The 27,725-nt window shown below is 37.6% G+C and overlaps 1 protein-coding gene across 8 annotated transcripts in view; it reads right to left on the reverse strand.

The window, feature by feature from the left end:
- ppfia2 (PTPRF interacting protein alpha 2) overlaps window positions 1-26,894 on the reverse strand; it is a 120,761-nt gene extending 93,867 nt beyond the window's left edge. For 3 of the 8 annotated variants that reach the window (XM_032588789.1, XM_032588784.1, XM_032588787.1), the window contains exons 1-3: window positions 26,555-26,891; window positions 20,981-21,063; window positions 17,251-17,506 (exon numbers count right to left, since the gene is read on the reverse strand). In XM_032588789.1, the coding sequence (XP_032444680.1) occupies window positions 17,251-17,499 (249 nt within the window). In that variant the 5' untranslated portion in view covers window positions 17,500-17,506; window positions 20,981-21,063; window positions 26,555-26,891. Of the gene's footprint in view, window positions 1-17,250; window positions 17,507-20,980; window positions 21,064-26,554 lie in introns of all 8 variants that reach the window. The other 5 variants (XM_032588783.1, XM_032588780.1, XM_032588785.1 and 2 more) reach the window with 4 other exon arrangements.
- Between the last annotated feature and the right edge of the window lie 831 nt (window positions 26,895-27,725).

Raw genomic sequence — 27,725 nt, forward strand, 5'->3', positions numbered from 1 at the left:
CAAACGGAAAATGAATGGAAGTGAAATAAAATGAAAACCTATAGATACTGTTTTTAAAAGACCAAAATGATAAAAGCCAAGTCAAAATTGGCCTTTCACAACTGGCTATCATTGCGGGAGATGGTAGAATAGTTAATTGTTAATTTGTCAGTGTTGTGGTAGATAGGATAAAAAAGGATAAAAACAAAAACTTTTTGATGTGGAAACGGTTGAATGAGTGTCTGGCAAATTATTGGCGACAGAAAAACAATCAGAATGTGAAGCGTTACGTCTGGCTTCTGGGTTCAGAACAAAGAACAGAGAAAACATTGATTATGCTTTGGGAGAGAGCTTAAGCATGGAGTCAACAGCTGGATTACCAAGGCGACAACAAGTTTAAGTAAGAAAATGCACACTTTATACTTTTTATGTTAGTTTTCATTGATGTATAACTTCTCCTGATGCAAAGACGTATGTGTATAAAAGCGAGATTTGCAAAACCACTGCATTGGTTTTTAATATAAATGCCATCGTGGTCAGAGCACAAACTGTTTTTTGCTTGGTGTTCACCGTATGAAGCCAAATACCTTTCTATTGCTACTTTTGTTCAGGGAGGCTTTCTCTTCTGGATTTTTTGCTTACATTTTTTAACACATTTCTCTGCCTAGTCTATTGACGCAATAAGTGCTTGTGCTCTTCAGTAAGTTAAAAGCACAAACACAACTGGAAAGAAAAAAATTGTAAATGCAGTCCAGTGGAAGAATCCAGGAGAAGCAGAGGATGAGCAGCTGCAGCAATGCAAACTGTGTCAAAGGCAGGTTTCATTTCAATATTCATGGATCCATGCATATCAAATTCTACAAAGGTGCAGATCTGACATTTTTAAGATGTAAGGGTATAGATTTCATTAAAAAAAAACAACATTATTCTAATGAAGAGAAAGATTTTCTATGGGTTTAATAAATGCTCTTAAGGGATCATTCATAAGACCTGTTGCTAGGAAATTACTAAAATTATCACTATTGAATCATTGAGCAATCTGACTGATTAAGATAACCACATGTCCATCTTGTTACTTCTCCAAAAAAAGCTGTTTTTTTTACTGGCATGTTTAACAGCTAGGATAAAAAGGAATTTGAATTTCAAATAGTGCATTTTTTGATTAGCCTTTACCTAAAGTTTGGAAATAAAACTCTGCTAATCTGAACTGTATCCAGGCTAAGAGCTGAAAGTTAAATGACTTCACCTCAGCCACTCCAGAGCTGTATTTTTTAAATTTGGTCTTAAGGCTGAACATGACATCAGATATAAAAGCCACAGTGGATTAGATCAACTTATGCTTTCACTATGACTCATCTCCACACAGTATGGAGACCCATATTTAATCAGAGAATATGTTCAGCCTCTGTTCGACTTTGGTCGCACCAAGACCTAAACAAATTGCCAACTGTAAGACTAAAATGACATTACTCACTTTTGTCTTGTATGCTACAATGGGATCTTCCTTTCAACTGGAGAGAATAAGTGAGAAAACACAACAAGCCCAGAGAGCTGATGAGGCAGGCAAAACGAGAGCTCTGCTACAGCAATGTCCAAAAAACCCCACATCTTTCTGTATAGCCTCCAGAAATAATACATGAGAGAATGACTTTGACAAAAAAAAAAAAGACTTTTAAGCTTTAAGACATGAAGTCAGTTCAAAGCCGTCTGTGTGTGGGATGCAACTATTTTTAGACAATTCTGAAAGAACAAAAGTCAAAAGAAGAGAGGAAGAAGATTTACAACCTGAAAAGAAATGGACCAACATTGAGATGGCTGGTTTTCACATAATTACTTCACTTTAGGACTTTCTTGTTTCAGTTTTAAATCACAGCTAGGTAGGCTTGGTCATAACAGTAGCAGTCTGAATTTAACGTTCCGTCTTTAACTCATTTTTCCAGGATTTGACTCTGAACTTCAAGATCTCCAAAAAATGTGTTTTGCTGCCCTCTTTAGAAAAAGTACGTCAAATATATTTTTGGAATCTGGATGAGATTAAGGATTTTGTTTTGGAGACAGAAGTGAGAAGACACCTAAAAAATAAGTTCTATTTCATGAACAATTATTTAGTCACATATATCTTTAATTTTCTCTTCTGTAAAATAAAATATTTTACTCTAAGAGAAGAAATTCCACAAAAGATAAAATATCTCCACCAATAATTGTGTTCAAAGAAGTTGGTTTTTTTTTTTACATTTACAGTGGAAAATTTTACTACTGCAATAAAAACGACTGATTTTTTTTTTAATCCATCTTCACCAGAGCAACCTTGGTTGGCATGGTGCTTATTCATTTTTAACAATAAGCTTGTATGAGTGGATTCCTCACTGCATATTTCAGGGTTAAGTATAAGCATTAAAGCTAGCTACTTAAATGAGTACCGTCAAGTACAAATGTGCGACACAACGAGCAAGAGGAAGGAGGTTAAAGAGTGAATTACAGCCTGGTTTGTCTGAGTGCCGGGCAATAAAAGTCTGACCTCTGAATCATTTAAAGCACATTCATCGCAAATACCCTCGAGTTCACTGGCATCAAGTCTCTAGCTGCCAAACTCATTCTTCCTTTTTTCTTGGTCTTTAAAAATGTGTTCACTCTGCTGAAAAACTGGAAATGAATACAGGGTTTTTGCCAGTGATTAGTAAATACAAACCTCTGGCCAACATTATATATTACCAGTGCATTGAATAGCACCAGCTTTTCTTTTTCTTTCTTCTTCTTCTTGGATCAAGCCAACGTTCAAGCATTTGTGCCTTTTTATTTTGCTCTTTATGAAAAGGAAAACAATAACCTCCCTGATAACCTTTAGAATACAGAACTCATTAGAAGGTAAGCTTGTAGTTTTCATGTGAAATAAATAAATAACTGCAGCCTCTTGAGGCTTTATGACGGCAATCTTCACAACATATCAATAGCACTTATTTTGCTCAGAGGAGAGTCAGAGGTGAAACTAAATTTCTTCTTTATGAAGAGTAGAGGTGATTGGCTTATAGAAAATCCGATAAAAGTTGCAGATTTGGGTTTGGCTATGAAACTGTTGACACCGAGAAAGGCTGTCATGTCGAATACCATCGTGTCTTTTACATATAGCATCTATAAACACAAGAGATTTATACAGCAGCTGCAGCAATTGCTGGGGAAATTACAATCAATGCAGGGAGCAGGCAGAAATGTGTGTATATGTCTTATAATATGGTTGAAAAGGCTAATATATCCTGCAGGGGATCTCTGATCATGCATGCACCAATCTACATTTTACATCTGTAATGCTGTCAGAGATGGAGAAAGATTGCTTCAGACTCGCCAATCAAGTTGGTAATTAGTTGTATTAGACATTTCCGTAGGAAGGCAGAGTTAAAAGGCATGCAGATTAAAATGAGCTGCTGCTAATCTCAATTCTGTGAGCATTTTGAGAGGAGGGAATTATTATGCTCCCAGAAACAGAAAACCTCTTAAGAAAAGGTTCTGTAAAATCACATTTCAGATTCCCTGAAGACATTTTGAAGAATCCATAAAGCACGGGACCTGTGATTCTCACATGCTACAGAAGCACAGAACAGTTCTTTCAGACACACAGGAACCTGATTGTCGCAGTCAAAAGCTCCTTTGTTGGAAACGATGGAAACCTTTCACTATAAATGGATACATTCTGAGTAATTCAGTTAGTACTGTTTTGTATGAACAGTGCCAGTTTCTCTCACACAACAGAACTATCTCCTCTTTACTGTAATATGGACAAATAAGCAGCAAGTGTTTGAAGACAAAGTGACTTAAATAACTTAATCACAATTTACTAGATTTTATTTTCTGCAAAAACGCACACACATGAAATCCCTACAAGAACTAACTGGTTTAAAATGTATTTGGATGAGGTCTAACCTGCTTTTTACTTTAATTGTGAGAATATAGGGAACATAAGCAGTGTTCAAATTGGACCCCCAAGCACTGTATGTTTTTTCTGTTTAAGACTTTAAACTACCAGTAAATGATGTGCATCCTGGGGTCCCACCATGGAGTCCTGATCTCTCCAAAATACGTTCAGTATACTTTCAATTTGTTTGCTGGTTTCACACTATTATAATTCAGATTTATAACAATTAACATTGACAAAAAAGGACAACTAAACTAAAAAATCTGCAAATATCTGAGATGAACCAAGACATCATTTGTACCTCCATGACATAATCAGTTATTTAACAGTCAACTGGTGCATATTGCTGCTATAAAACTCATTTGCAGCATTAAAAAATATGTAATTGTGATTGCAGAGCTGAGTGGCAATATTGATCATTTCATTTCTTTTTTTTTTGTTCGTCATAATGTACTCAGAACTCTTTACCTTTAGCCTCTTAGCAACCAACCTGAGCATCAGGTGAAAGCATTGGAAGCAGTGGAAGTCCATCCAAAAGGCCAAATTTTAAAATATAATATTCTATCAAGTATTGCATTCAAGCTATATTAAAAAAAATCGGCTAACCATCCCTGAAACTTCAATGCCCTATGCTTTTTCCAATGACATTGTGTCTTCCTATGCCACTGAAACAAAAAGTAGATACGTCAGAACAGTTTGACATGAATATAAAGCACCAGTTGGTAATATGATGGTAAAAAGCACAACAAAATTAAGACAATTAGAAAGACAACCTAATTCATAAATTGTGATATTTCAATCATTTCAGGCATTTTGTGGAACTTAGAATTTAGGCATGCTGCCGCCTACCCTTTAGACAGCAGTGAAATGGGTTCACTCAGTTCTGTGAACCATTGGATACCTGTGAAAGAAGCTGGCTGGGTAGCAGCTGGCAACAAGAGGCGGACAGTAAATGACTCCTCAGCACTGGGAATAAAACAAGTAGCTGCTTGGACGGTGGGTGGTTTGGCCTGTCTCTGAAAGAAGCTAGGCTGTGATTATCACACTGCCAACACAGGCTACACGGTGATGTTAACCAGAACAACTAGCTGACTCTTAGTGCAAATTAGCTACTGTCACCTATAGCATGGAACCCTAATAGAGGAGGGATAAAACAGTAGCATTTACATTCCAATGTTTCTGCATTGAATGTATGTTAGATGAAATGAAAATTAGCCAGTAGCTTCAAGGCTTCTATCCAGGTCGACAGTTCATTTGAAAGTTAGTCTACATTTGTTATGTGGTAAAAACAAATTAGCAGGTTAATTACTCAGGCTGTCTGCCTGGGAGAAAGCTTGCAGTCAGAGTGACTAGTGCCTTCAAACATCTCACCTGTTAGCAACTGTAAAAGGAGCGTTAACTTAGTTAGAGGAATAAGTGATGCTTCCGGTAGGTTCTATATCATAACTCTTTGTAATTTTTTTATTTATTTTAATTCCTATACTTGGACAGTTAACAGACAGCATCAAAGCAGTTTATATTATAACTCAGAAGAAGGGGAATGCAACTATTTCACTGCTTTAATACCAACCTAATTCAGAGTAAAACATGTTTAACCTTTCAGAATTTCCTTGGGGATATGCCACACTTTAACTTTGGAATTACAAAGACAGAGCCACTTAGCTGACGAATACTTGACTAAAAACAATAAAAATTGAAATTGAATTGTTTTATATTAGTTATGTTGCTTTACACAGTTCCCAAAGACCAAACAGAAACCCCCCTGAGAACCAAGAGTCTAACACGTTAAATTACCCTTCTGAACCTGTTGAGTGATTTGCCAATTTCTACAGGTTTGACAAGGCTGCTTTATACCAGATTGTAAGCTTCCCCTTGTAGATTATAGACCACAGTAGCTTCAGTGACAGTAACATGGAGTCAAAACATACAAGGTGCTTCTAGGAGAGATCAGCTTGTTACACAAGATAAAGTGGCTGTCAAGAGAGAAACTCATATCTGTGCTCCTTTGGGGAATCAATAATTGCACAATTTCCATTCAAAATTGCATGTGGCATTAATGGATATGCTGCATTTGTGCAGCAGAATCTATTTTAACTGCACCTGCACCTACAACAGCAACCTGAAACATGCAACTGTATGCTAAAATTCTTAATGAAAATCTCTTATTCATGTCGTATCTCACAGCTGCTGAAATGGAGGTTTATTTTAGCCAACGCAGGACATTTGATGAAAAGATGCATTAAAATGCACCATACTGTGATGCACACTGTTGGCGCAGGCAGACATATGGCCCAGCAGGGGAGCTGAGTCATGTCAGTGGGCTGAATGTGGGCTCTTTGTAGGTCAGAGGTAAGTTGTTGCCATGTCTGCCAGAGAAATGACGAACATCCAGCAAGTCAATGAAAGAATAGAGATTTAAAGACGAGGGAAAACATTACAAAGGCATTGAAGATTTTAGTTCTCACTTTCATACATGTTGGAGTTCAAGAGAAAATTTCCTCCCAGGTCATGTGTTAACGCTGCTGTATGTTTTATATATAAAACCCTCTAACTGAATGCATATGTTGCCTTGGAGATAGCCCAGGGCAGAATTTGTTATGTGCTTCCATTCAGCAACTTGTTCCATTTTAACGGAAGCAGTATGAGAAATCAAAGTCATAGGGATCACTTCTTCTGGGCAACATTTATTTCTTATATATGGTCTTCATCAGGTTTAATCATGTGTCTGTTTTTTTTTTTTAATATTAATTATCACTACACTGATCACCCATCTATCTTTAGTAAAACAGATACATCTATTTTGTTGTTAATTAAACTTTACACTGTCTTCTCCTCTAACACAAACTACACAGATATCCCCGCAGACGCCTAAATCCACTGAGATGGAACAGAGACAATAACAGGTGCAGAGACAGGCTGGAAAGAATAATATTATGATATTTATAAGAGAAAAGCAGTTTTAAAGAACAGAACAGGCAGAAAGACATTGTCTTTCTGCCTGTTAATTAGAGGCATATTATGATGTTTATAAGAGAAAAGCAGTTTTAAAGAACAGAACAGGCAGAAAGACATTGTAAAATGATATTATAAACTACATGAACTGCTTAATTTGGTCCTATGGAATGGATGGTCGGGTCAATGACTGATCTTAACCTTTTTTGTGGCCCTAATCCCAGGTTGGTGTTACAAGTACAACTTATTACACTGATACTTATAAAACCGTATAGGGACAAGCTGACTTTTCAGGCTGAAGGCGTTCTGAAGCAACTTTGGTGATTTAGATTTAGATATTTAAATCTAAATCAGAATGCTTTGCTTTGATAACAACAGAATAGCTTTCAGAAATTCATTTGCCATTATTGTTTTGTAAAGATCAGTATGAGGAGATGAACAACTCAGATTTTATTCGTAGTGCTGATGTTGATGGCGTAGAACACCTCCATTCACATTTAGCATCCCGCTGAATGTTTTAACTCACAGCTGTGCAGGATATCATCGTATCCCCTACTGATTTATTAATGGTCAGAGGGAGCACATATGTGACTTGTCTTTGCAGGTTTATGACAAAAATGTTTTGCAAATGAGGCTATTGTTTTGGATTCAGGCACAACAGCAGCATGATGGGATGCATATAGCAGCTGCACTGGAATTAAATGGAACAATTGGTTGGAGAACTGGCAGCCTGGAGTGGGTGTGAAAAACCTCTGCAAGACACTGAAAGCTATCTGTGATGGAAATGTAAGGTCATGGTGTGATTTTATTAAGTTTTGTGTGAAGAAGGCCTAAAGGAATTTTCATTTAAATTTTAGTTTTATATCAGTAGATATGATTTCACACCAAAGTCACAATAAAGCGCAAGATCCTGCGACTGTAGGAGGGGTTGTTCAAGTGTAGGCTTGCTTTAAAACAAAATATGCACTTCCTATTGATATATCAAATAAAATAATAATTTAGTGGAAGATCTACTACTAACTACTGCTGTTGTTAGAGCTGTTAAACAGCTTTTTCACATGTTCTTCTACCAAGGGATGAACAGGTCTTAACCACGATGTTTTCTTAATATCTGTTAGATAAGAGATGACACAAAAAATACAGACAACATGCATCCCTGGAAGAGCCCTGCTAATCACAGAGAGGTCATTAGTGGCAATGAGCAAAATGATTTTAATGCTCACAGATGTGTAATGTGGCAGATGCTTTTTTTTCAGACCTGCCACACTGCGTATTAAAGCGTGCTATAAGTGTGAGCTTATCATGAGATTGGCTCTCTTAGGAGAGCTTCAACAAGCTTCTTAGTTGGTGCCAAGAGCTGGTGACATCATGCTCTATTTCTGGCTTTCAAATGGAGCCTCAAGAAGCTAAAAGGTATCCATTAATGGGGAGCAGCTGCATTGTAAAGAAAAAGAAAAAAACACAACCAGTCAATACCAGAGTCCTGGCTGAGGACTCAGCGGAAGCTTTAAAATAACCCAAATCGAATTACAACCTTTTTATTCGACATGTCATTGTTGGAAATTAATGTCTGAATCCCAGATAATCCTCAACCAGAGAGAACTACTGGTTTACATTTTGAGATGCTGAAGCATACATCTTGTTAATACGCTGCATTTATCACAGCTGGAATCTAACTAACCAGGCTTTGGCTTTTGCGGGTAAAATTACATTTCCAGGTCAGCATAGTAAGGAGCATTAAGTATTGGTCTTAACCTCATTTCTTTCTGCTCACTTTAGAAGATCTCGGGGGACCAGTCCTCTAATTCATTCAGGAAAAGCCAGCAAAAAGAGTGTGTGTGAGGACAGGATAATGTATGTGTGTATGTGGACGAAGGTTTAAGAATTTCTTGCCTCAGGCTCTGAGTCATAACCAAGTTTTTTTCCCGCAGTGATGCAAACGCAACACCCCGCTCTGTTCCCACCTACACAAATATAGGCTCTAACACGTGCACTTCTGCTCACAGGAGGAGATGACATCAAAGAGTTCAGAGTGCATCAAACTCAGCAATGTAGTTTCCAGTTATTCAGGCTTTTTGGAGAACTAATGCACATACAACATACTTATTGACATATAGTATTTTATTTCTAAAGTAATTAAAAAAAGGCAAATAAACCAAAAACTCATTAAAACACAAAGTTTTTTTTAATTACCTTTTATCAAACTTATTAATCTCTCTTCATCTCTATTCACATTTGACACTGCAAATACTCAAGAGTTCTCTGTAACAGTTAAGAACAACTGTTTTTTTTATTATTAATTGTTAGTACTATGTGAGACACAAACTTAAGCAGCTTAGGAGAGATAAACGAAATACAAGACACCCAACATCCTCGTAAGAGGAATTTACAAGGCAGGCTATGCTTAGCATGTCAGCTGGAGAATATTAATAAAAGCTGACGAGGGTGGCAAACAAATAACTGGCTGCTTATGAAGCTGAAAAAAAATAAGACTCCTAAAATTAGACAACAATCAGCCAGAAGCGGTCTCTCCAGGGACAGCAAGAGGGACGAGACTTTCTGTTGTTAGATGGGGGTTTGATGAAACACAGTGACAATTATGGCAGAGCAGTTGAGAGGTTAGGGTCAGATGAGAGCAATTTCTAAATTGTATTAAGTTGCTAACTGAGGTTCCCATCAGTGACTAGACACCACATTTGTTTTATTATTTGGTCACCTCTGATTTTGTCAGTTTTCTTCTACAGCTGTCAGTCAAAGTCCAATATTTTAGTTTTAGTTTACTCGTTTATTTGTTTTAATCTTTCTTTTTGCTTTCCGTGTAGTCCAAGTCCTTCCCTACTTAGCAGCAGCCCTCTCTGGTTCACAGTCATATCTTTCCAGTTGTCTCTTGTTTGAAGCTTAGTTCTATAAAGAGTTCTGTGTCTGCAGAGCCACAGTGTGTTTTTGGTTTTTCAACACAACAAATACAACCATGGTTAAAGGAAAAACTACCTCTGTCAATTCAAGGGTTTCATATTTTAGGAGACTTATCGTCATTGTAATCATCGTTGTTAATGGTCATAAAGCACCATTTGGAATAATTGTTGGGTAATTCAAAGCGTTAAGAAGTTGAATTTTATATGCTAATGTAATGCTTAGCCAATTGAACAGAGTATAACAGACACATGACATTGCTTAAAATGTTAAAAGATCACAGGGTGATGGATGCAGTTTATCTCTTACATCTTTGGAGCTTTAAGATTTTAAGATTTAAGAGGGAAACTGAAACTGAACTGAAACCAAATGCATTGATCATCAATCCATAAAACATTTATATTCATAAAATTGCAAGAGGCACAAAGTTTGACCGCATATACTGCAATAGTTGTCAAAGACTCATTATGCATGGGCCAACATTAGGCATCCAGGATTTGAAATCACAAAAACTTTACACCGCATTATTTCTATGATGCCACAGTGACCAGAGTTTTCTCCAGCTGTGCTGTTCACTGCTTTTACAGTCAAAAGATCCTGTGTTTTATTGTGGTTTTCACTTTTCTCTCATTTACAAGCAACACAGCTGCTTAGAAAGAGGAGAAGAAAATATTGTGCACTATATTCCAGTTATAAGGCTAATACAAAATGTTACTGGTGTTTGGTCTATGTTTTATCTTTGTGTATATTTCAAAATAACTAAGCAAAAGGCAAATATATTTTTTAGAAGTGTACTGTGGTCCATTATTTTTGCAATGATATAAATAAATACAGATTTACTACTACAAAAAGAAAGCAATTACATCCTGTCATATTCAGGTTTAATCCAATTTTAGGGTATCTAGCAGGATCTCACTGAAGCTATTGTTTTTTGAAGAATATACTGGTCCATGCCTAATGCTGAAACATTACATAAAAATTTCTCAAAATCATTTTAAAAACACTACTGAAGCAGATTCAGTCTTCCAGAAATCCGACAACTGTTAGGTGCAAAATAGTCAACCTTATCTTGTCTTGGTACTAAAATCTTTGTGGTCATTTTTATTATAATATAACTGGAGAGAGATGCACAAAGTGCACTGCTTATGTGTGAATAAATGTAGTCTAGTGTTACTCTGCTGTTGGCTTTAGTCTCAAATAGCCCCCTGTGTTTTGTTTCAACCTACAAAATTGATTTCTTCCCTCTTATGTGTAGTTTTATATCCAACTGATATACAATTTAGGCTATGTGTTGAATATCTGAGGCCACAAGACAGAGCTGAAATAAATAAACACCCAGATGCTGCTGCCTTGTTAGGCTGATCTATGTTCCTGCTACTTAGCCACTTCACAGCACTATTACAGTCTAGTGCGCTGATCATCAGCGAGGTAATTACATCTGCTATATGGCCATGAACAGTCTCTTCCCAGATAACAGTCGACCAAAACCATATGCTGGACGCCGGTACCAGCAATGACCCACCCACAGGACTAGACCTGTCTCATCTTCTCATCTGACCCTGACCTTTGGAGAATATTGATCAAGTATCTCTGATGGAGCCATTACAGTCACTCTGTATGGCTCTGCATAGCGTTTATGTGCCAAGAACCTGTCCATGTCCCTGCCGAAGATTAAAGGCAGACAGGAGTTAAAGGGGAAGACAAGAAACAAGGCTTTCTGGGTAAACTAAGCGGTAAAAAAAATAGACAGGTTCTACTTTTTAAATCAATATTTACAAGCAAGAGACATGGTTCAAATGTGTTAATCACAGTGTTAACATAGTGAATTGAAAAAGCATCAATAAAATGTTAACTTTTTACATTTGTAATCTTTGTATCTGGTTTTTAGTTTTTCTTAAGAAATATCTCAAAGTGGCTTGAATTTGGATTTGTATGACCTCCAATAAAATTCAATGTAAATAACTGCTTCCTAAAATCACCTAGTTCATATTTGTACTCCAGCTGCACACATATAATTAAAAAATATAAGGGTATAAATTCAGCTGTTCTGCAATGACATCAAAGGTTTGTTTGATAATAGTCAACATCATGAAGTTGAAGCAACATAGAAAACAGAACAGAAATACAGTTGAAGTTTAGGTTATTAAATAAAAATCAAAACATTAAACATCTCATATTGCACTCATCCATCATCTGAAGAACCAACAAAAGTCCATCTAAACTGACAAGACAGGAAAGTCAAGTAAAATCTGTATGAAGCACATTAGCAGTTGTGGTTGTAACTTGAGAAATGCAGAAACAGTTCAGAGTATTAATCCTTAACAAAGCTACTGTGTATAGAAAAAAAGATCACAGTGAATAGACAAATGTTATGTTTTTCTGCATGACATCGTCAGTCTCAGATTTATTAGATGTGTTCTGAAGACTGTCAGCACTTGACTTTAGAGGAGTTGGCCGTCATTGCTTTTCCTTTTTCAAGGCTTCTCCTCTCGTCCCGAGGTGCATCAACCACACATCTAGCCTACAGGCGCCGTGAACTGGGGCACAAACAATAACAGTAATCATGGAAAATCATGTGCTGCTCCGGCGTAGAAGACCAGCTGACTGGCTGCTGAAGCCCTCGGGGTTTGCAGTTACAAGCAACAGTGAGAGAAATGGTGAGCAGAGAAATGAAGTGAAGACGGTGGATGGATCCAGCTCCCCATCCATCTTCTGGACAAGCTTAGTCATCTTTATTTCTACACACAGCTTTCGTCATACGCTCTTCCTCCTTCCTTTCACTGAACGGACATACACTCTGTATTCACTAATCACCACCAGAGAGATCCACAGATTATCACAATCTGTTATAATAAATGCTAATTTTGGGATGTAAGCATAAAAGGGCCTATATTAAATCCTTTTGAGGGATTGCATTGTATCTTTTTTTCTAAAATGTTTGCCAACTATAAAAGCAAGTATAATGAATTAAACTACAATTTTGCTGCCAAATTTAATCAGCAATCATGGCAGATATGTGCAGAAAACAGACAGGACCGGTGCGTATTACAGCAGGTGCACAAGCTATGAATGAGAAAACCACAGATCGATTCTCTGTTCTATACAGCAATTTGGTCCAGTCTTAGCTTTCACTACAGCAGTGGTGTTGGCTGGTGTCTCATTACTGCATGGCTGGCCAGATAACAGCACTCAGATTAACATTTGGAGGCTGTAAGGTCATGCCGAAGGTGCTGAGAATCTCCATAAACAAGAGTTTTAAATCTTCTAAAATGCCGGCATTTTAGAAGATGTCCGAATCGAAAACTTTAAGGGACAGTTCCTTGGAAAAAATAAAAATAAAAAATCATTTTGTCACCTTACAAACATAATTCTCATAATATCTTATTGATATTTTTGTCTATTCTTTCCCTTCCACGTCAGCGGTCCATCACATAAAACTGTTCTAAAATTAATCAAATTTTGTGGTTGTAATGTGACAATCTAGACTAGAACTCCATGCACAAGTAAAGCCAATTGCAGCTATGATCGAAGTTTGTGTTTTCATCATCTCCTAAGATATAAATATCAGTCTTGGCTTGTCAGAACACCTGCTGACCATTTATGTGGTCACACACAAAGACAAACTCAGAGCCTGTACATGTTGCATTTACAGGTCAACGAGAGCCAGTATTCCTGCTCTAAAACATCTGTTCAATAGGTGATAAGACGTGTATTTCTGGAGGACTGAAGCTTGGTGGCAGTGAAGAGGATTAGCTGCAGCAGAAGTCTTCATGAACTGTGTTTGGCAATAGGAAATAGCCAGCATGGGAAGCTGGCTGTGGCCTGCGGGGCCTTTCTACAGTAACGCACAGATGAGTGCTCCGGAGAATGTTGTTGGTCCGCCAGCTCGCTCGTCTGTGACACGACAGGGGTCACTGGGGGATGAAGGAGGGTTCCATCGTACTCCAGGCAACGGTTTATCTACACGCTCTGTGTGTCTTTTCCTTCCACTTTGTCAGAACCGAGTCCATCGAGTACAAGTGAGAACGAAATAATTAAAAGGAACAAGCTATGGGTAAAGCTATGGGTAAAGCTATGGGCATCACAAGCGTTTAAACAACCTTTCGCCGTCACACAAATAGTTTTCAGTGCTCATTTTAAATTATTTTATCCAAATTTAATGCTACAGTATATTTAGTCTTTGATGATATATTAGCATTTTCTCTGATGCTATGGTCATCTGCTGTGTTTCACACTGAACCAAGGCCGCACTGTAACATCAATTAGAAGATTTTTCAAGTTTAGGTTAGTATATTACTAGATAGCTGTTTAGCTACTGGATGTAATAAAGGCAAATAAGGTGTCAGATTTTATGAAATATTGTTGAAAAAAGAAAATCCAGAGAGAAAGACATTGTGGATTTGTGTCATTAGGACATGCTTCCTTATCCGAGTAGGGTACAGAATGGAAGCCATATATTTTTTTAGCTATTAAACTATGCTTACATAAGGCAATGCGACTAAATATCAATATAAAGCAGCATTCGATTGGCCTTATAACTGATACCTTCTATCACAAGATTCATAACACACCAATAAACTTGTTCTTTTTTTTAAACAAGCACTACAATTTTGAGCAGAAATATGGATCAACAGCCAAGAAGAGTAATTGTGAAAATGGGAGGTTACGGGTTCAAATTTGTTTCAGCTGGTGCTGCAATGTAATATCTCACATAGTTTTGCAATGTGTCTGTGTTGCTTTCAGATGCATTTGCAACTGCGGCTTTCTCAACATACCCAAAGTGTGCATTTAATTAAAGGGTTGATTATGCATGGAGATTGAATTTTAAGTAGACATTCACAACAGCTCTTCTGCAATAATTGCAGTGACTTGTAAAGCTAATGGTGCCTTCTGCCATTCCTCAGCTTGGTAAAAACAAAAACAGAAAATATAAAAGCATGAAGATGAGGAGGGGAATGGATGGGTACTGCTGGATTGTTATGCATGAAATTGAGGATGGGAGGGGAGTGTCCCTGGAAGTGTCTAGTGGGGATGGCAAATGTTACTCCCATCAGTCGAAAGTGTCACAGTGAGCTGGAGAGCCGTGACCTCTGTTGGAAAATGAAAAGAAAGAGACATAGGGCATAACAGAAAAGCCAAAGACGGCAGAAACAGAGAAATGAAGGCGAGGTGGGGAGACCGACAGGAAAAAAGGACGTTTATGGTACATCTAATCATGCTAGAGCTCTAGACTTTAGAAACAAGGGAGTGATATCAGTAAAAGCACATTTGCAGGCTGTCTACTGCCTAAATGAGGCTGGTCCTGTCCCCTCCAAAAAATCTGCTTCTTCTCGTTCATCACCTCCCCTGCTACCAAATAAAAGAGAAGGACCGGAAAGCAATCTACTGGGCTCTAATTCAACCACAAGTCTACTAAAAATGTGCAATATACATCCATTTTAGTGATTTCCACACATAGCAAAAATCATTAGAGTTTAATTCTAAATCAAGATATTCACATAACACCCATGCAGTAGTGTTGGCTGCTTCCATCACATTTAAATAAAAAAAAAAAGAAGCAGAAAACTCTGTTGAAACATGTCCCTGGCATAAAGCCACTGTATGATTACCAAGGTATAAAAAAATGGAAGCACAAACCATTTAACTAAGATGGAGATTATACAGGCCAATAAGAAAACAGCAGATTAATTAACAGAATGGTTTGTGCCAGGACATTTCTAGCAGGATCTCACTGACAGCTAATTTAAGCCAGACACCAGGAGAGGCGCTTGAGCAGTATGTCAGCTCTGTCATTACACTATGACGAACAATACATCACAACAGTGATTTACTGCCAGAGGAGATCAGAGAAATTGTCTGATAATGGAAATGTTATTTCACTTTGACAGGATGGAGGACCTTGGCTGGGGTGTTGAGCTGTAGTAAATTCTTCGATGCTGCAGATCTGAATAAGCTATTTCAAAATAAAAACAGTGTCTCTGGGTTAATTTAACACAGATAGATATACTTTTCATGCTAAACAGATTAACTGTTTGAGGTCATGGATCTTTAAAACCATGTGGATTAAATGTGATGCATCAAATGTGAACAGAGTCTATTCTCTGTCTACAAAAAAACTCCCAAGTGTCCAGGAATCAGAGTGAAAAGACTTACTGGATCTCTTTTTAAAAGTGCTAATCTCCACTTCCCAAAGGAAATATTATGTAAGATCTTTCTCTTTCCTCACATTGTGCAAAAATGAACTAAGTGCACACACATTTTCATCTTATCGCTATGCTATACACAGATTTGATTCACAGCCTCTGAGCAACCAACCAAGACAGTGATAGCTCTGTAACTGTCTAGTTATATAAGGATTAGCAAACTTCACAACTTCTGGGATTGACTACACTACTAGCTTAAACACACTGGGATCACCCAATATAGAAACATCAAGTGTTGATGTTTCTTCTGTTAATGCAATGTTTTTGCTCTATATACAAGTAATGCATATTTAATTTCTAAATAAACCCACATTTTAGTCATACATAGCAATAAATCTTACCCAATACATGACAATAAATTAAAATACGAGTACTAAACTAAGTACATGACAATTCTTACTAAAGGTTTTTTCTGGATCTCTTTTTAAAAGTGCTAATCTCCACTTCCCAAAGGAAATATTATGTAAGAAGTCAAGATGCCTAAAGTCAGAACTTTAGGCATCTTGCAGATGAAGAAACATGCTGACTAACCAAAGTCACAGAACTGACTCAGATTTCAGTTTTCCAAAACAAAAAAAAGCATTGCTGCCCGACCTGCACAGCATTTAGAAGTGAACAGTAAAGAGATGCAATGAGGGGGTGAAAATCTTAAAAGTATAAACATATCTTTGACTGACAATGTGGAAAGACGGAATTAAGGATGATTCTCACGAAGTAGAAGCCATGGCCGCTGCATTGGTCAATTTACCAAACCAAGATTGTTTGCAAATGTTATTTAAGGCATAAAAAGGAGAACGAGTATTCAAAAAATGACAGTATGCCCTTCATATGCAGTGATAAAATCCTAATATTATTGCAACATTTAAACAGCAAATAACCTAGCCCCTGCTTAGAATGAATCTTGCTTCTCAGAGAACAAAAAATAATATAATATAAGGGACTATACTGCTGCAGTCACAGCAGCATTCAAGCATAATATTATACATAACATGCTCATATATTTTGGAATGTCAACTATTTCATTTTAATAAACTAACTGAATTAGCTTGAAAAAGAGGCTCACCATTAGCTCAGAAGCATGTACTGTAGAAGTCAAAGGGTCAAAGGGAATGCTCTAGTCCAATAACGCAAAAAAAACAAACTTATCAATAAAAATGTTCTTAAACTAAATTTTAAAATACCTATATAAGATTAAGAATTTGGTAATAAAAATAAATAAATGACTCATTCATGCATGCACAACATTCAGTAACAAATTTAAAATCTTCAATCTTCTGTTCCATCGTTGTGACCTACCTGTGGCAGGGCAGAGCTGAGCTGGCGCTGCAGGGAGTCTCGGTCATAGATCACGTCCTGCAGATGCTGCTGAGCCAGTCCCAGGCTCTCCTGGGTCTCCCTCAGCGTATCCAGGAGTCGGTCCCTTTCGTCCAGCATGTTGACCATCAGCTGCTCGAAGTGGGAGTCCGGATCTGAGGCGCTGCTCTGTGAGCCGCGCTGGCTCAGCGCCGTGTCCTCGCTGATGGTGGGCATCACTTCGCACATCATCTTGGCTCTGGTCAGGAGAATAAAGAGTTGAGTTTAACCAAAGATTAAAGCACCTTCCATAGGAAATGTAACTTCAATTTGTTTTTTCCCCATTAATTATGCCAAAAATTTGTGTGTTTTTACAAAAGGTAAAAACTCTACTACTGTTTGAGATTTTCTGGTTCTTTTTTCACATGGTTAACATCATGAGTGCCCAACCCCAACAAAGAGCTCACATGACAGGAGACAAGTATGCACATTCGGTTCCGAGTAAAGCAAACATATGTGTGTGAGTTTGTGAGAATATCCACATGCTGTTGTTTAAACTGCTGTGCGTAATTGCTTGGGCCCGACACAGTTGGAGCTTGGCTCAGCATTACATCGGTATCTCAAAGCTCACAGAGACGTCTTGGGATGCTGGGCATTCTGCCCTAGATTTCACGCTTGTGCTGTTTATTGGGGCAGCTCAGATCATGTTACATAATACACTACATCTACGCTATAGCGGATATGGGAGTCCATACTCCGAGCTCCCTGCAGGGTCTTCCCATGCGCAGGGAGCCATTCTCACCGGCGGGTTGGTGAGTGAGACAAAACTATGTTTGCATCAGTGAACGTCATAATCATAAGATGAAGCAATGAGCCACAAAATGACACACATTATGAATAATTCAACAGTTTAAGAAAAAACATGGAGAGAGAACAAGTGGATGTTCTGCTTAATAAAGTGGAGCTAGTTTAGCTGGCTTACAACTGTAAAAGATTGGTTCATTTAAAACAAAATGAATATATGTTCTAACAGTAAATAAATACATATTTGATCGTATTTACTTACATGAAGGAAATCCTCATATCGATATGTTTTTATGTTATGAACTTGCTAATACACTAAAATGAGAAAGGATTTAAGGAGGAAAATATTTTAGTTTTACATCCACTTTGCCCAGCTGGGTGGTGTTACACTAACGAGCCACTCACCAGCAGGTTAAAGGCACAGTGTCAAATTTTTCTGATACACAACTGTTAGCAGTGGTAGAAAAGATGTGACTTTAACAGAGGTAGTTATTTATCAACAGACATAAAACATTCCAAAGTGGAATATTGACCAGAGTTCACAGATTCGAAACTGCACACAACACTGGAAAACATGACAAAGCAAAAGACGCGCTGAATGTCATAATGATTATATTTTTCTAGCCCTTGAGGATTTAAGTCCTTTATTTCTGAAATTGAGGTATGAAGACTTGGATGGCAGTTTGTGTAAGGAGGTGGGACAACTTTACTCAAAATAATAAATAGTAAGCTTGTACATTTCCTAAAATATGTTTCCACCAGAGCAATAATGCTTTAATTTCTTCTTAAAATGTATAGTTCTCCTTTACGGACATTTCAAATGTCTCATGTTTTCTTTGGAAGCCAGACGTTCAGCACGCAGGCGACCATGTCCTCAATGTCCAAATGAGTTGGATGAATTTAGCCTTACTTATTCCCTGTGATTTGACCTAAGCCAGGTGTATTTAGTGAAATTTCAATATCCAATTGAAGCGTCCTCGTTCCCTGTGGACGTGTTACAACGCCGGCTCTGTGCCTCAGCGTGTTCTGGCATTAAGATGGGCTCTGCCATATCTTCTCAAGGCGACGGGCCAGGCTCCCGATGGCTCCCCATTCAGACACCATCCGCTACTGTTTAGCCCAGAGAGACTGTGTCTGCACGCTGTAGCTGGACCGGCTGCTCATGCAAGCCTTTCGCTTGGGGAGGAGACTTGTTGGCAGGGAGTCTAGGACATTGGTTCTTGAATTTTAAGTAGAACAAAGTGATTTATTCGTGTACATGACTCAGTGCTTGAAACGGTGTAAAACATTACTTCTTTTTAATCTGACATGCTTTAGTAAATTTCAAATGGAGGCATTTAAGGCACCAGCATGCGTAATAACACCCGGCATATAATAATAGGGGTATATTTGTGTACTTAAATCAGAGTGTTGTGCAGATGCTTACATACAACTTAGCTCACACGGTTCCTTTATTCACATTCGTGCCCCTTTTGGTTTGATCTCAGTCACTCCAAACCTTTCAGTGCAGTGAATCCTGATGATTTAATTTTTTTCAAAGCCTCAAAACCTATAAATTTTTTAGTTCATTTACTTAAATCAAAGATTCAGGAACAACCTCTACAAAAAATGCCATTTTGTAAGAGCATTTGACTCATTTACTGAATGGTTCTACTAAAACACTGAATATTAAGGACATGCTGGCAAATTCAATAAACCAGAATATCAATAAAAACAATTATTTCACAAATTCAACTCAATAGAGAAGCTTATATTATGTTAACTATACACAGAAATAAATACTTATTTTCTATGAAATTGTTTCTAATGAAACATGGGTCCCCATGGGTCGTTTGGTTCTGTACTTTTCCTTCCACTTAACTCTCCAGTGAAATTCTTTAAGACAGCCCTGGGTGAACAGTCCCCTAATTTAGGGAAGACCTTTTCTAGCTTATAGACCTTCCAGAATTAGACTCTGGATAATTATTAAATCAGCCATCTTCCCCTTGTTTGTGTAGGTCAAAAGGTCATAACAGTACATTTACATTTATGTCTTTTTATTGGGTACTGTGTAAGATCTTATTTTTCAAGAAACTGACTTTTGTGCCATAGGATTAGCAGAAATATATCTATCTGAATGTAATTAATGTACCTAATGGGGTTTTACTTTTTGTATTGAATTATTGAAATACATTAACATTTGAATGATATTCTAACTTAGACACACCTACAGACACATGACAAGTAATAAACATGTGTGACTTTGTCATGTTCAATGGCTCATAAGAGCTGAAGGTGGAAAAAGAACTGCAAATGTATAAACATGCCAATTATTGGGATTTTCACTGCATGCCATATGCCAATCAGTGAATTATTCAAAGACGTAGGAGAGTTCCCCTCCCCAATCAGAGCGGCAGATCCAGAGAAACTTTCTAGCCTTGCAGCCTTATAAAACTCAGAAATCTGACACCAGAAGAAAGTTTGGGGATTAAATGAAAACTACTAAGCACACTTTGACTCAGCACCTACAAATTTCAATGCCATACACGTGAAGTGGTGCCATGGTTTTCTACATTAATTGCAGGCATAAATATAGAGAGTACAGCATGCATATGTCGTCAACTCACTTCTTTCTGATACCCGTAAATAAAATCCCATGCAAGCACTGAAAATGTGACTTTGATCCAAATCTAACGTAACTTTAAACTGTTTTTTTATTTACTATGATTATGTGTAGCATTATGTGTAATATTTGATTGGAAATTGACCACAAATTCTCTGATATGTGCACCTTCATTTTACACCAGGGCTGCATAAAGTATTCTCAATATGTTGTCATTGAAATATCAGTATGCACAATATTATTAGCACAACAGCTGTTTGGAAACTTAATATTTTTTAGCTATTACATTCATGTCATAAACACATTTTGCGTGTTAAGATACTCAGCTTGTTGGATGGATTCTCTCAGCGGTAGTTTCCCACACCTGGCACAGTTTTCAGCTTGTTGCATGCTAAAGGTCACAGACAGAGCTGGAAGTACAGAAGAATTTCAATCTATATCATCTTTGCATTTCACAATGATATCTAGCCATATGTTTTTCCAATATGCTGCAGCCCTACTTCAGGTTTTGCTAAGTTGTGCTTTGCTGCAGAAAAAACAAAAAGGGCTTATGTGCTTTTGAGACATTTTCATTTAGAAACTTAAAGCTGCCTGGTTAAAACATGGATTCAGGAGAGTAGGCTGAGAAACTAAGAAGAAGATTAATGGAAGCATGCTGAGAATGATAGCTAAATTGTTCTCTTTCCTTGCTCAGACATTACATTATGAACAAAAGTAGCACACAATGCATGGTTTCGCAAATTCATGTCCTAAAATTCTTGTACAGCAAATGTTTTATAGCTTCTTTTTCGACTGATGCTCTTTCTTGCAGATGTGATAGTAAAAGTGGACTTTACTTGTGAAAAGTGCTGATTGATAACCTGAAATGTTGCTCTTTTAAACAACTCAGAGTAGAACTGCAGTTACAAGATAGTAATGCCTTTCAGAGATGTTCTGAAAAACCAAGCTGAGATACTTCGTTTCCTAAAATAAAACTCAAGCAGCCAGAGAAAAACAGATGTAAATTTAGCCAATAATAGCAGGAGCAAATCAGCGTGATGTGGTTAATTTCCCAAAACGACTTCAGTTCATCTCATTTATGTGACAATTGTGTGAGCAGATAAGTGGTGCACAAAAAACAGCTGTATATTCTTGAGCTTTCTATAACCAAGTGAGGCAAATTCAGCACAATTCACCACCTGGAGAACATCAAAAGATGTGCTAGCATGCGAGGGTGTGCAGAACAGAATGTAGGACTCTGTGGCTTTGGAGATAAGCTGCACTGCTGCATGCTTGTTGAGCTGACTTTGGAAAGACTAATATAAATCAAATGTGTTTAAGGGGTTCTTATTACAAAGAGTGGCATAATTAATGCCTTAGATTGATTAAGTAAGGGGATGGTCATTTAAAATTTTAATAGAACTACAGAAAATATAACCAAATGCCAATTATAGGACAAATTGTTATAAATTTGAAGTCTATTTTTAGAAAACATTTGCGAAAATCTTATGATTCAATCATTAATGTTAATATCCCCGCAACAGGACGAGAAATTGTTGGATATTAATCCGCTCAACTTGCATCAGTACAAGCTGATTACAAGCCCTGCATCAAGGGGAGAGACTACGGGGAAATTCCACTTTTAAATAATGCCCAATTTCTTGGCAAACAGTCAAGCACAAAGTGCATCCATTGATTTCATTTGTGAGCTCAAAGGGTAATGGGAAAATTGCTGCTTGTCTTTCCTTCCCAGCCTGGCATACATGTCAGGCTGACAGGTGGGAGAAGACTTGTGCAGATTTTTTGTGAATGAAACTGGCCAGATTGGACGGTACAACTCATGGTGCTGTGAAATCTCATTCATATGGCATCCTGCGCCACGGAAGCCTCTGACAACAAGGCCGACATGTCTGCCAAGAAAAAAAAAAAAAAAAACACTATTCAGGTGTATTTTGTTTTAGAACTCCCACTGGAACACACTTCAGTGATTCAGCAAAGAAAAAGCTCATGTCTGCATCACAATACTGTCAAATGAACGATTACAGGCCGATATCAACACTGACTTATCTGTGCTTATTTAAAGAGCAGCCACATGCTGGAGGTGTTCTAATAATATGCCATCTTCTTCTATGAAAAATAACAAACACATCTTTGTACTTTTGTCGTTTTGGCATTCCAGACCCTGGGACAAAATAGTGAACCAAAATGTGGACAGGGTGAAAAATGTTCACATCTTTTTTTTGTAGAATTTTTTTTTATTCTACATTACTCTCCGAACACCACTGCTTGGTGTCTTTTGTGTTTGAAGGGTGATATTCAAATAAGCTCACATATCCTTATGAACACTAACGGTTACATTGAATTACATTTTATTGAAATTGAGTAGTATCAGAGTGTAACAGGTTGAATACAAATGCATGTCACATTTTTGTGAAAAATGCTCATTTAAAAAAAAAAAAAAAATTAAAATAAAGATTTTTTTTGCCTTCCATTAGGCAGAAATTTAATTTGGTCTTAAAGGTTAACATCTAAATAATACCCAATTGTGTATGTAATGTGCAAAAATTCACATTATAAATTATATTTTTTGTATAATGCTGTCTTATACTTTTGCAGTAGGAACAATTCATACACTAGTGGGAATTAGGAATCATTTCTACAGAGCCATTAAACCTGATATAAGAGTCAGATAGTCCATATGGTTTCAACTTAATCTCCCTCTGCAAAAACATAACACAGAGAAATAATACCTCTCTGATATTTTTAACATGAGGTCAGTCTGAGGCCAGAAAGCCATTTTTCCCAAAAACTAAAAAGGAACCTCAAAGGACAATGAATGATTTATGAATTTTCTCAAGTAAAAACGCAACCTCCAGTAAGATTCTCTTAGTATTTATTTTTTGTTTTTCTTTGGGGTTTGCACCTGGAATACATGTTTTTGGTTATTGTGGTTCAAGAAACATCAGAAGCTTATCTGAAGATATGAAAAAAAAAATTAAAGATTTCTCTGTCACTTGTGTATACATAAAGATAAATGTACTGGAAAGAAAAGATATAAATAAACAAAATAGGGCATCCATTTTTCAGATAGCTCCTGGGAATATTTTTTTTTTAGATTCCCTATATAGAATCATGACATTCTGTTCCTGAATGGATTGATTGTTGCTCTTAGGTGGAGGACTTGCTAGGTTTGCCACCCTAAGGTGACAACAGGACAGTTAGAGGTTTATTTTGAATGTTCGCTATTTAAGAGGGGATCTAAGAAGATTTGCTGGTTCTCCACATTATGTTTGGAGGGGTAGTTTGAGCCTTAAAGTACCCCAGGGGGAACTGCTTGAACATGTCCCACTAAGAACAAACTGCTGTGAATATCCGCTACATTTGGAATTATTCACTATTTTACGCTGCATTTCACTGGCATTAGATTAAAAATAAAGTTACTGAACTTTTTTAAAAAAATGCATGTCTGATGATGAACTTTGCTTTCATGCTATATGTTTTATGTATGTTTCATAATGGAAGCAGAAGAGAGAATGGTTATTTTTTACGAACTAGTAAGAAATGTAATGTAATCATATTTTGATGCTCGGCACGTTTCATTTAAAACTGACAGGGTCAGCAAAACAAAAAAAAACAGCACAGAAGATGTAGAAGCACCAGAAGGAAAAGCACACCACAAAGGCAAAAAATACAGAAAAAGTGTAAAGATTAATAATATTTTTATACATATATTTGTATTTACTAAAGAAATATGAACTTTCATATGTCCTGGTCATCTGTTTCATCATGATTCTCTGCAATCTGAAAACAGATGACATTCAGCTCGTCATAGGAGCATGTTTCCATGTTAGTGTGAACTTCCCCATTACATTCACTGTTAAAAACTGAATGAAGCAGCCCAGAAAGGTGCAGAAATATTTATGTCCAAAGGTAACTGGACTGGTAAAGATGTGTGTGCTTCCCCTCACTGACATGTTGCTTCCCACTTGTGGTCAGCTGGCTGAAAAAAAACGTTCCTATTTTATTTCATTTACTAACAGAAACGTATAGGAGGGGGGAAAAAAACCTTCAGGTTCCTGGTAATTAAAACTTTAAAACAAGAAGGTTTAACTTGACCCACTACTGTCTTTTAAAACATAAAAGCAACAATTCTTCATTTTGCTGTTGACTGAATTGAAAATCTAGGAATCCACAACAACTTATCAGTTCTCAAAAGCCAAAAGAAAATATTTATTTTTATCTTTACTACATTCAGCAGACTTTTAATATGTATATTTACTTAAATCTGTGTTTCATATTGTCGTCAGTGGTATTCTGAGTGGATACCACTGACGAATTAGGAAAAGGGAGCGAAGTAACATTATGTGTGACCCTTTTTTTTTCTTGTTCTTAATAGAAGCCAGAGATCAAAATCTGATCATTTTCCATTGATCGGTTCTGATTGGTGCAGGTCAATCGTTGGAAAATCAGTTTTTCCTCTATTTATTAAATGCATCTAAACTGGAAATTCTATTTATTTTTTTTTAACTGTAAACACATAAACCAACAGATAAAGGTTACAGACACACTTTTAAGAATTAATACGAAAAGTGTCTTTTTTCTCTATCAGAGAACATTTTCTTGTATGTTATGTTGAACAAATCTAACAAGAAAAAAAATAAATCATCATGTCTGATCTGAAAGGAAAACGGTTATCAGCCTGGAAAAGCTGAATTGTTGCAGCTTTACCTCTGAGTGCACCTTGAAATCTACCTGCAGGGGAGCATCTGTGGGACTGATGAGGGCTGCATGTTCACTGATTGTGTGCTCATCTGTAAGTAAGTCTACATGCACATGAAAGGATGAAGAGACCATGTGTAGCCTTTAGTGCTAGCCACAATCTCAACCCTACAGCAAGGTCATGCAAAGCATCAATCGATGGAGACTGAATAAGGTGAACATAAACGGCCAGTAAGGTCAACCTTGAACTTATTCCAACAAAACTGAATCATCAAGAGCATTTCCAACCAGCTTTGCTCTGAAAGTCTGAACAGTAGTCACTAAACGCATAGAAGTCGTAAAAGCACGAGCCACAGGTAGCCACTTCTCTACTTCAAGGCAATAAACATTTTCTGCACTCCAGACAAATTAGGCAGTTTAGATTGTAACAGGAGTGCAATCCTGACTTCACATAAAGCCTCTTTGAGCCATTTACACAGAACGTCCACGCTGCTACAAATCCCATGTACTCCCTGAGTGGTGCGCTTGCAAAAATAATAATAGCAAAGAGCAGATTTACCATTAACCTTCTAACAAGATGCCAACACCTGCAGGTGTGTGTTCTTCCATTTCTGCATTTGTTTAGTCAAACGTGGCCACCGAGAAACAGGTGGCTGAATTCAGTCTCCACTCCACCGCTCTCTCTGGCTTTGAATCACCATAATAGCCGGTAATAATGTGGTTTAAAGGAGGGGCAGCTGTGCCTCACATGACACCTCCTCATCATGCTGTCATTAGCCGCGCAAATACACACACACACACACACACGCAGACAGGCCTGACTGCGGCGCTGATCACATCTTTACACCGCTGCAACAGCTCCGCCTCGCTCTCTGAAATGATAATTGGGGAGAATCCTTGGCCATTGTCTCAAGCACATTACATCATGCCAGCCTCTCAGTCTGCATCCCGCCCACCTTTAACTCTCTCCGCTGTCTCTCTGCTGTGTGACAGCCGCCGGTTCTGTTTCCCCCCTGCAGTGTCTTGCAATGCCATTAACCGCAGATATGAAAAATGATTGCTTCTAGAGCACCCCACACCTCCAGCGGAGCCAGGCTCCAGAGTTCGCGAAGCAAAGAGGGCACCAGAAAATCACCTTGAGCTTGCAGGAACAGGGGCAATGTAGGTCAGCACAACACCGGCTGCAACAGTGTGCATACTCACATTTTATCCCTTTACTATCAGCGGAGGCTCAGGCGGCGGATCAGTCACAACTGCAGTCCCTACGAGCTACAGCGTGAAGCGGACAATCCTAGGAGGCTTCCTCAGAGGGAGCAGGCAGCGGCGGCAGCGGCGCCGCGGATCCGGTGGTAGAAGAGGAGGTGCGGCTGGTCCCCGCCGCTGCTGGCATTGTCCATACAGAGAAACACCAAAGGAGAAGCAATAATCATCTAAAATTAGCCGCGTCGAGCGATGACATCTGATTTCCGGGGTCAAACGCGCGCGCACACACGCATGCACGCCGGTGAGGAAATTATGGCACGTTGCGAATTCTGCTGCGATAAGCGGAGCTGGAAAAGACCATTATGGGAGCTGACGGAGGGGGAGCAAGAGGATCTTAAAGTTGCAGTTGAGCTATTCTTCCTTCATTCCAAACAGACCAAAAGTAATAATAATAATAATAATAATAATAATAATAATAAGAATAAGAATAACAATTTCCTATATAGCAATGTTTCAAATGGCACATATGATATCCAGTGCTCGACTATAAATGTAAGATTTTATTTTACTTTTTTAAAGGTAATTTTTTACAGGACACCCATGAATGCAAATTTAGGAGAAGGCTTAGTTTTTCCCCCAAAAAACACCTGAGGTTTTATTTACCTTCTTCTGTTGCGTGATGGTCTCCAAGTTTCCAAATACTTCATTCAGTCACATTCACGAGTGATTTTCATTTATTTCCTTTTGCTCATTTACAGCACATCTACAGCACTGTAGCTGATCTTTGTAGTATTTGTTTTTATACTCCTAAAATCTGACTCAATTCTTTTTCTTAGATATAAACATAATATGTAGATGCTTCTGAAAGTGTATTTATAAAAAAGATGATATTTTCTTATGTAATTCTTTTTTTTTAAAGAACGTGTTTTGATTTATTTTCTACTATTCTAACTATTACAGCTGTGAGTCTTTGACCTGAATTATGATTTAACCTAAACCAGACTCCTGTAGTTCTGATGAAATGTTTAGCAGTGTTGTCTCGATATTCGCCCTTTATTTATGTTTTACAGTCGGAATGGTGTGTTTTCAACAGTCTGTGACAATATTGGTTACATTTGACTGCAGTCCCTTCAAATAACATATTTGTTCTTGTTCATTTATCTGTTATGCC

The sequence above is a fragment of the Xiphophorus hellerii genome, chromosome 17, assembly GCF_003331165.1.
Source record: "Xiphophorus hellerii strain 12219 chromosome 17, Xiphophorus_hellerii-4.1, whole genome shotgun sequence".
NCBI classification, from domain to species: Eukaryota; Metazoa; Chordata; class Actinopteri; order Cyprinodontiformes; family Poeciliidae; genus Xiphophorus; species Xiphophorus hellerii.